The sequence below is a fragment of the Dicentrarchus labrax genome, unplaced genomic scaffold, assembly GCF_905237075.1.
Source record: "Dicentrarchus labrax unplaced genomic scaffold, dlabrax2021, whole genome shotgun sequence".
NCBI classification, from domain to species: domain Eukaryota; kingdom Metazoa; phylum Chordata; class Actinopteri; family Moronidae; genus Dicentrarchus; species Dicentrarchus labrax.
This window is the reverse complement of record NW_026136718.1, coordinates 3,555,609-3,566,638: the sequence shown is the minus strand read 5'-3', so window position 1 is coordinate 3,566,638 and position 11,030 is coordinate 3,555,609. Positions and strand designations below refer to the sequence as shown.

General features: G+C 42.6%; 1 protein-coding gene across 1 annotated transcript in view; it reads left to right on the top strand.

Moving 5' to 3' along the window:
- The first annotated feature begins 610 nt into the window (after positions 1-610).
- LOC127350890 (adenylate cyclase type 1-like) overlaps positions 611-11,030 on the top strand; it is a 51,078-nt gene continuing 40,658 nt past the window's right edge. The window contains exons 1-3 of the mRNA XM_051377942.1: positions 611-2,772; positions 4,381-4,530; positions 9,219-9,337. Of these exons, the coding sequence (XP_051233902.1) occupies positions 2,158-2,772; positions 4,381-4,530; positions 9,219-9,337 (884 nt within the window). The 5' untranslated portion in view covers positions 611-2,157. The remainder of the gene's footprint in view (positions 2,773-4,380; positions 4,531-9,218; positions 9,338-11,030) is intronic.

Genomic DNA, 11,030 nt, shown 5'->3' with positions numbered 1-11,030 from the left:
TATATTCCTCAATAGTGTTTCATCAGATTACCACACAGCAGACCTGGGGCTGTGTAATATTCCAGCATTAGAAGTCTGTACATTATCCACAGAGATGGGGTTAGTAACATTTATTTTCTCTCTGGGCCGTTGAAACAGGTTAATCTTGCCTGGGATAGAGTGTGAATCACTGGACGGATTCCTGTAAATTGTGTTACTGTATTCAACTAAATGTTATTATTATTAATCCCATTATACAACACTGTGTTGTATAGTCTTTTATGTATTATCATTACATGTTCTCGCTGATGTATGGTGCTGTACATTGAGAAGGCTGTTTCCTGTATCGAATATACAGGTGAATTAATTTAAAGGGAACATTAACACAAGTCTCTGTATCCTCTTTATTCTCCCAACTGATTCATCAAACCATTCACTGACCCTGCCATCTGCATTTGTCACAGTTTATTCACTCATTCATTCATTCATGTTTTTCCTGTAATTTGTTGCCAATCATAAATGATGTATGAACATGTTTTCAGTTTTGGATCTACTGCAGAAAACTGTGAATATGTAGTTCTAATTCATTTCACACTTTAATAATCTTTTATTATATAATTATCTCTATATCTTTAATTACATTTTCTCCATGTTGTACTTCTGCTGCTATAATGTTTGATAGTTAGCTGTTTATCTTTCCATATTTCATGTTTATATGTCCTTCTAGATAATATTAGTTCTTTTTTTACTGAAGTGGGCTTTTATTTTGTCGCTATTTGTTGTGCAACTACCTACATTTCAAAATATGACACTCATATACGAATAAATTACATATTTACATTATTTATATTTTGTATGGCTCCTCTCAGTTTAGATTCAAGCACATTTTTGGATATCCTCAAGATCTCTGCTCGTCATATTCTTATATAACATGTTTGGTTTTTTACTTTTCTTCATGTCAATTACTTTCGACTATATTTTTTTGCTCCTGCATTTGCTGCTATTCCCCCTCATTCCCCCACATTCTGCTAAATGATTCTGGGTGTAATTGCGTATTTATATATCATTCTTTGGGCGATACTGACTCACATTTTCCAGTGAAATCATTCATTCCATCAATATTTGTTCTGCAGCGACCGAGTTTCAACTTGAAGTGAAAACTCACAATTAAACAACCGACGGTGGTAGTGCAAAGGAATGCAGGGAACTTGCAAGAATGCATGCGCAAGATATGCACGTATGCACGAAGCATGCCCTCAACCATAACAACAGTGCATCACATTTTAAGATGCACGTCATCATTCTTACATTTTCACTGTTAATTCTGGAGAGAGAGAGAGAGAGAGAGAGAGAGAGAGAGAGAGAGAGAGCTATTTTTAGTCTCCAATGAGCGACTATTACCTTCTGTCTCCAACGGTTTGTTTCGGTTCATTCTCTGTGTCAAATGAGCACTTGACTCCGCAATAAAATATATGAGGGGAAGAGATGCGGGAAAGACCAAATTGTTGCTATATTGGACCATCCACCGGTGCAGCTGCTCTATTTTTAGCTGGGAACTACATCAGACTGCAGACACTGCGAGGGGAAATCACCAGCGCTGTTCTGCTGCTGTCTTCACCCAACAACCACTGACAGTGTGTGTGTGTGTGTGTGTGTGTGTGTGTGTGTGTGTGTGTGTGTGTGTGTGTGTGTGTGCAAGAGGAGACAGAAAGTATTGTCAAATGATGGTGTGTGTGTGTGTGTGTGTGTGTGTGTGTGTGTGACTGCTTGCTGATCCTCATGGTGAGGTGTTCTGACTATCATCGAGCGCAAGCGTGAGCCTTCATGTGAGTCCTGTTAGAGCGCAGGATCACCGGTAACCCGGTCTGAGGCACCGCAGGTGGTCCGCGAGAGAGAGAGAGAGGGGGAGAGAGAGAGAGAGAGAGAGAGAGAGAGAGAGAGAGAGAGAGAGAGGCGTGCTGCACATTGGTCGGGCTACTTTTCTGACGACACACCAACAATCGTCAACCTGTGGATAGGGCGCGCGCGGTGCTCTGCTGTCTCCACTGCCACCCTCTCCCCTCTGACACCGAGCCCGACATCCAGGACGCATGAACTGGGAGAGGGTGCCGGTTCGATTCCCGAGCGGAGGAGAGGAGCCGAAAAGTTGAGGGGGTCGTGCGCCATCATCCCCGCTTCATGAATGGCCGGAACATGGAGGAGATGCCATTCGAAAGAGTCAAGACCCGGCGGAGGAAGGGTCACTGCCCGGCCGGTGCACCCCTGGGCGCCATCGCCTGCGAGGACGAGTTCAACAGCCAGGAGCTGGAGGCTCTCTTCCAGAACTACAACCTGAAGCTGGAGCAGACCGCCACCCTCAAAGCGCTGGCGGTGCTCATCGTGGCCGCGTCGTCGCTGTCCCTGGTGGAGCTGCTGTCCAGCCCGCGTCTCACCTTGTCCAAGGGCTCCTACCCGGTGCACTGCGTGGTGTTCCTGTCGCTGTTCATCGTCACCAACGTCAAATACCTGCAGGTGACGCAGCTGCAGCAGATAGCGAAGCTGGCCCTGCTGTTCAGCTTCACCTTTGCGCTGCTCTGCTGCCCGTTCCCGCTGGCGCTCGGCACGTCGGAGCTGGTGAGCGCCGGTGCCCCTGAGCAAGGCGTGTGGCAGCTCATGCTGGTCACCCTCGTGGCTTACGTGCTGCTGCCGGTGCGGACGCTGCTGGCTGTGTTGTTCGGGGTGATGCTGGCTGCATCCCACTTCATTGTCATAGCGACGTCGGTCACGGGAAGGAAACAGAGGCTGTGGAGACCGGTAAGTTCTGCACCTGCATCCCGGTCTACTGCGTCAGTTCTTCCAGTTTTTTGGGGTTGTTTTGCACTTAAGCCATCATCATATCAAACAGTTGATAGGTTGAGGCCCCCTTTACACTCAAAAACTACAGTCAAAGTACCCCTGAGCAACTGCCCCAGTGTAGGAGTGCCGGGAATCTCCCAGCTGGGCTATGAAGTAGCTGTATGAATGCAAAGCGGTGCTGAGAAACAGCAAAACAGTATATTTACTCAACCGACTTCCCCAGGAGAGGAAAGGGTTAAAAACACCCTCCAGGGATCGATTCCAGCTCCAGGAAACTGGAGCTGTAGAACTGGAAACGAGCAGAAAGTTTCACTTTAGCGCAGCGCTGATGAAGCAGACCAGGAGCTGTCCAGCTGCCGGTGCTGAAACAGGCGGCGAGGGTCCTGCAGATCAACTAGTTAGTGCTGATCCTTGACTTGTCCTTGTGCCCCAGATTGCAGAGACATAGTATTTTTAGTTTTTATGACATGTTTTGCACACACTAACATCTTCTCTAATATGGTTTCTGAGATATTTCTGGTCCTATAAGACAGCGGTTCCCGGCCTTTCTGGCTTGTGACCCCTAAAATGAAGTCTACTCCTCAGATGACAAAGATCACTGGGTAGAGACCAGTTCAACCATACACTAATTCTTTATTCTCAAATTGTTTTATTTTTATTTAGGATGTAAAATCATCTAACAATCCATTAAGATTAGGAAAAAGTCAGAAAAATAAATGTAATTTTGTGTATCTGCACTATTTTCTGCTTTTCAATCCCGTGACCCTCTCCGGGACTCAGATTAGTTCCACAGACTGACTTCAGTGGTAGTAAAGCATTAAAGATGTGGTTCCTAACATGTTTGGCTTCTAAACACACATCAGATACGATAATCTTTTTTTGTATCTTATTTTTAGAGAAAATGTTGCCCAGTAACTGAGTAGAAAAATGGAAGAAATTAGAGAGAAAAGTCTGAAAAAATAACAATTTCACAACCTTCCAGTTTTATTTCTCTCTAACACCCCTCGGTTGCAGCCCCTCTGCACTCTAGCTGGAAGAGGTTCCTTCTTTTGGCTTTGCTCATTAGTTACAGTATGAGCTGGAGTGAAGTCTGTTTACGAGGTGGTGTCATCATAAAGAGAACATGGATCATCCATCTGGCTGTGCTGGATTAGAGTGTTTCTTTGACCTTTCAACTCTGACCTTTTTAGGAATTGACGACACAGAGTGGCTGCAGAGTTCATCATCCAAATGAAGTGTCCAGCACGATCGATAGTCTCTGATCATTAACCAATAATGCACTTCAGTTAGTGTAGCTTTTGTTCTTTAAGTCACACCTATAGGATTCATGTTGTAACCACTGCTGACCTTGATGTCTGCCGTTCAATCCATCTCATGGATTAATCAAGGATTGTGAAGGTCTAATCTAGCCAGGATGTATGATTGCGCACAGAGAAAACGCACATATGGACACGTGTGTTCCTCCAGGATCACATGCCACACACACACACACACACACACACACACACACACAGATTGCAGGCGCTGCCAGCTTTGTTTGACATGTCTGTTCTTGTTTGTGTGCAGCTGGTGGCCAACACGGTGCTGTTCACCAGCGTCAACTTGTCGGGGGTGTTTGTGAGGATTCTCACCGAGCGCACCCAGAGGAAAGTCTTCCTGCAGGCCCGCAACTGCATCGAGGAGAGGCTGCGGCTGGAGGATGAGAACGAGAAGCAGGTGAGGCACAGATGGATAGAAAAACAGCAGACATCCACACATTTCACCTCGTCTCCAGCGCGTATGTTCGGGAAATCTTCACAGTCTCTTGAGAAGTTTTTTTTTTAAAGGTTTCAGGTGCCAATGTATTCTAACAACCTGCCCACAGGCACGCAGTAACTATGACAGCAGCTATTTAAGGAAAGAACAATTACTGTGGCACATGCGCCAGTGCCACACATTCCCACCCCCACTGCGCACACCTACATGTAGCGATTTAACAAAAGGAGCAATCAGGCAACTTTAACACAGAGAAACACTTTGTTATGCGCCGCACCCTCCTCACCCGCCAATGTGCACGAAAAACCCACCTACACCAGTTGTTAAACAGAGAATTAATTATCCCATGTATGTAATATGCCACTATACACGTCTCACCTTCGTTATACACAACATTCGCGAGCGCACACGCACACTTAGCACCTGTGCTTTGTAGATTAGATGATGATGTGCTGTGTTTTCCCCCAGCAGTAACAGGCTCCCTTCTGACAGGTAATTACACAAGCAGATTGCTTTCATGGCCTCCCCACTCCAGTAAAGGTCACAGTTTATCTGGGTGAGTGAAACACGCACAGACCCCCTGATTGGGATCTATCAGCAGCCGGCCAACAGCCAGCAACCAGGCCGCTGTTATGTGCCCACGAACAAACGCCTCGGATTTGAATGTTCGCCCCCCCCATCAAACGGGGCCTCCGGTTATCACTCGGGTGTTTGCTCGGGTTTTTTTTGTTGCTTTGAGCCGGATCTATAGGTTGTATTGATTCCTGAACGTGCGCAGGCTATGTGCTGTATGTCTGGGTGGTAAATTGACTTCTCAGTTCAATAGCAATCTGAGAACCCAGAAGCAGTGTGCGGGGTCCTCAAGTGACGCGTTCAGGAACGCTGTGTGCGGCAAAAAACACAGTAAAGCACAGCCTCTGCTCCAAAAACACCCAAACACCGAAACAACAAAACCATGTTCATCTCAATCCCAACACAAGCTAAACTTATTATGAAATTCCCTCAGTTGTCATGGAGACTGATCTGTTGATGAGCTCAGTGGTTGTTAGGGCTTCTTCCATAGCAAGTTGAGGGGGCTTCTTGGAAACATTTACAAGCTTGTTCCAGGGCGTTTCAGCTGCTTTTGTTCCATCTGGTACAAACTCCATGGATGAAAGCTCCAGGAAAAAAAAGGTAGTATGTGGACCTTGAGTTGGGATTGCTTTGTCAAACTACCATTTCCATTAAATCCAATGTTATTTGATTTGCTAACTTAAGGAGTGGCTAAATTAAAGCGACTAAAATGACTCGGTCAAGGATTATGGAAAGGTCAAAGGTCACATCCAACCATCCTCGTCCATCTTTCTTTCCATCAGTTTTCTACCTAGTGAGTGAACCTTAAATAAAGATATTTTCATGCTTAAAGAAAGCGGGTTAAAACAAACGTTTGAAGGGTTCGAACAAACAACCACTGCTGTCATTTCTCTGGTGAGGAATCACTCAAACATTAACCACACGGTCAAAGTTTGATACAGTTCGCGCACCCAAGCACCCAGAAACCTCAGTGACATTTGGACCAAGCAACAAGAGTATGTTTCCAGTGTTCTGTACATTTATATGTTAGTTTTCTAATGCTATTGCCAATATAAATGATGAGGAATTGGCTCCATCAGAGTTAGGTATCCTCTGGCTGCATTAAATGGGCAGTGCTGCATCACTGACTTAAGATCAGTTTTGATCTTTTAAAACTTTATTTGAAATGGTCTCGTCTCTAAGCAAAGTCTAGAGGGGATGTAAGTGATTGTCCTGCTGGTTATGTCGGGGTATTGCAGTCTGGGATCCATATGCACTGTGATAAACTCTTCATTAGCTTTATGGATAATGTGATTTATCAGTTAAAGGTGTGAGGAATTAAAAGCAGCTGTAGCTCTTCCTATTTGTGCTAGCGTTGAATAAGGGTGTGAAGGCTGTCCTATAGACCAAACTTGCCTTGAGGCAGATATGATGAGGTATGCAGTTAGAGGCGCTCCATATTGTAGTCCACACAAAGATAACAGACTACAGCTAATTGTAAAAATAACTCAATTGGATTGATTTAATTTTAAAATAAGGTATGCTTTACACGACCACCCCAATAGCCTGCTATATCTATAATAAAAACAAAATAACGGCTCCATGCACTATAATACAGAGTTTTCATATTAAGATTTTCCTAAAGAAATATAATAAAGAAAAATGTTGTCTGTTTCATTTTCTGTCTGAGAGTAAGCCAAAAGTCCTCCAGACTAAACATTTAATCATTTTCCACTTTGTACAAACAAGTTGGATTCCAAATTGTTACATTTTTGTGGGAATTTCCCCTCCTTGTTAATCTGGAGGACGGGAAACCTTCATGTTAATGTGGGAGAAAGTGAGCTGGTGGTTCATTAATAAACCACAATGAGGAGAACCGTAGTCAAACAGAGCACACAGTGAATTAAACCAGGGGCACATCAGAGAAATGGAAATCACTCCTGTGCAATTATAACATGTTCAGGGAAGAGAAATGGAAGCGATTAATAAAGCAGGTAAATAAATTATCTTATTAAAACAACCACGTCTTCACATTTTGGTTATAGTGAGTTTTACACCTGACGTGTGCGTAGAAGTGCAAAGACACAAACACATCCCGGGTTCACACTCGGCCTCCATTAGTAAGTGTGATGGCTGTTTCTAAAAGCTGCTCTCCTGTTTGGTTCTTTTTTTTCATCCGCAGGTGAGGAGCAGTTGTGTGAATGGATGTATAATGTGAAACAGTGTTGGAGGGAGACACAGGAGAGCCCCGGCTGCTTTCATAACCCTGTCTCTCAACAGCTATTCAGCAGAGCTGCCTGATGATTCATTGTGCATTCACAACCATTTGACACCTTGCTAGAGTTGTACTTTGTGCTGCTGCAACTGAGATGATTCACACACAACAAAAACACATTGATCTGTGTAGACACTACAGTACCTCGGCTGCCTGCTGCTGAAGAGATTCAGTTAATCAACCGATTTGACGGAAAATGTATTTACTTTTTATTTAATCTGTTCATGTTTTAAAGTTGTACATTCATTTGAGGACCCAGAATCCCTATTGGATTAGATGATTGTGCACTTCATGATTAACAAGTGTTTCTTTTATATAACGAGACGGGAGGTGAAGGTGTGTAAGTTAGTTGATGGGCTGGATTCATTTGGAACCAGAGTCCGACTTCCCCGCTTCACCCTCTCTTTCCAAGCACGAAGGGGGGACTACAGGGGCCCATATATAGAGCCAGTGTTTGGTTTGTCCCTTCTGGGCTACTGTAGAGTCATGGCGGACTATACTGCAACCAGCAACCACACGGGGATGGTTGAGATGGTTTGGCTTTGTGGGGATGTTGTTCTGTCTTTATATACAGTCAGTGATTGTAATGCAGAAGGGTGGAGGGTCTGCAGATAAAGTTTACTTTTTATTTACCTGTCGTTAATGTTGCCTAACATAATTTATTTGCACTAACAAGTGATCTTTAACTGCACTATAGCTGCCAGTTATTGTAGAAAGCTAGAATTTAAAAAACAATGGCACTGGATGGAGAGAAACGTAACTGAACAAAATCAAAGGTTTTTCAGAATCATTGAATATCAACATTCGTGTCTGGGTACCTTTGGGTTTTGGACTGTTGGACAAGACTTGATCTTGATCTTGATAGATTAATTACACTCCTCTCTCCATGTGGTCCAACATTTCCCAAATTCCAGTAACTTTAGTTTTTGTTGCCAAAAATAGGCCGCAGACTATTGATTATATTCATCACTGACTAATGATTTGATGAATCCATTAACTGTTTAGTCTATAAAAAAAAGTCTATGTACTATAAGTAGTCTGACGTGATCGCAACAATTAACAAATTCAACCAATACCCAGGAATTCGGCGCATTTTATTCCAAACATCGCAACTTTTTCTACAAATTGTATCAATCGTTTTAGTTTCCTGTGGAAACTGTGTTACCTGTCACTTCCTCCTTTCTAGTTGTGAAGATGCAGACATATGTGACGTGACTGTTTCACATTTACCCTCCAAACTGTGATTTATTTTGTTCTCACTGAAGCAACTGGTTTGATTTTTAATGAATTATACAAAAAACAAATAAATCCAAACTATCTACCACTTTACTCCACAATTTCATTGCAAATAAATGCCTAAAAATACTACAACACACTGAAATAAAACATTTTAGGCCACACAATTACCTAAAAAATCGGCAATATCCTGTATAGAAAACAATATTCTAGTGTAATAAAAGCCACGGTAGCGTCCTCAAATTGTTTTGTCCGACCAACAAACAAAAACCCAAAGTGATTTAGTTTATGATCAGACAAGACAAACAGCAAATCTTCACAATTAAACAGCTGGAGCCAGGTAATGTTTTGCATTTAAACTGATCGCTTTATTGATTATCAGAATAATTAGTGATTCCTTGATAAATCTTGGCAGTGAGTAATGGCTATAGCTGTAATTGAGAGTGTTGATGTTTACACCAGAGCAAAGAGTTTATATTTATTTCCTTGACTCCAAACACACACACACTGTGTACGTCTATGTCCTCCCAGTTTAAAGTTAAAGTTAACGCTGCCTCCTCTCCTGTCCTAACCCCTCCCTCCGCAGGAGCGTCTGCTAATGAGCCTACTGCCCAGAAACGTTGCCATGGAGATGAAGGAGGACTTCCTGAAGCCGCCTGAGCGGATCTTTCACAAGATCTACATCCAACGTCATGACAATGTCAGGTACGGGGGTGTCATGACAACTGTGGACCGCAGAGGTGTGCGGAGGGGCTGGAGTGTTATGATCCAGGTGTCACCTGCTGTGACGTCAAGGTCAAGAATAGAAGGGGAGCCATTAAGATCAGCCATTAAGGCAGATGCAATCAAACTACGTAAAGGTTAGAAAGAGGAGAGGGGACAGAGCACAGCAGTAGATTAGAAAATGTTCATTTCCTCTGCCTCGTCTACAACGCATGGCGTTGTTGTTTTGGAGACAAAGCAGTGACTGATGAGCCAAAAGGACGTATTCTCTTTCTATAATCGTAACTCGAGGTCCACTTACTTATCTTTCCACTCAATCTCATCAGTGGGATTATCAGCAAGATGCAGACGACTATTTCCAAGTTAAAGAATTAACTTTATTGCTCAGGTTGTGTTTTTTTATTGTGACAAAATGGTGTGACATTTGTATGTCTATGACATTTTACCAGCAAAAGTTTTCCACTTTCACTAAAACGCTCAAAGGAAACAGGCTCTTTGTGGCATTATAGTGACTTTCAACTTATTGTTTAGCCGTTAGATCACAGCTTTACTGTCTCGGTTCACGCTCCCTGCTCTCATAGCGTTGTTTTCAGCCACAGCAGAGAGAAACTTAGAGACTAGCTGGAGCATTTAGCAGCTGAAGAGCAAGATATTTCCCTCAGGAGTTAGGAGAGACCCAAAAAACCTCCTTTCCTGTTCTTAGATACGCTATCTGCTCGGGTCACCTGTGTTGACATTTTGAAGATGGTTAAATGTTATACGGTCACAAGTTAGAACAAACAATTTATACAAGCTAGTTAGCTCACATTTTGCTAATATTAGCTAGCTTACTTGAGATATGTCACTTTCATCTTTTAACAAGCTTCAAGCACAGAGCCAAAAAGGGATGGGTCAATAAATGATAATATTGTGTAATAATGTTTGTTTCTGCTGCCCCCATGAGGCCCCCAAAAAATATCTGTTATTGCAATATTAATGACAAACTCCTCCCACATGATTCTTGTTTCCTTGGATTCGTCACAAGCTAATGTCCTTTTCAGATGAGAATGACCATCTGGCCCCTTATGTTGCTATCATAACTGCAGACTCTAGATACTAACATTAGACTGGCACAAGTAGATTACTTTAGTGTGAGAAGTGTCCATAACACAGTAGAGGACTATAAAAGTTAAACTGTTGACAATGATATAAAATGTTTATTAGATAACACCTTGTGGATTAATTGGATGGTGGATTAATCAAGCAGTGCAACGATTAGTGGATTAATCGATTTCTCAGCTAATCATTTAAATGATTTAACATAAACAAAATACCAAGACTTGCTGCTTTTCTCTGTTTTAAATCATTGTAAATTGAATATTTTGGACTATTGATCAGCGTTTTGAAGACGTCACTTTGGGTTCGGGGGAATTGTGATCACCATTTATCTCTAATTCCTGACATCTTATAAATACATCGATCAATTAATCAACAATTTTGCTAATAGATTAACTGTCAATGTCATTAATAAAGAAAGGTTCTAGTTTGGCTGATTCATCCCAGTTTTTATGTCACTGTCGGTTGAATCTCTGGGTTTTTGACTGTCGATCGCACACACAAAAAAAGAAGCAATTTGAGGACGCTCCCTTTGGTTCTGAGAAGTAGTGACAGGCATTTGTTTATTTATTTTCTCCCA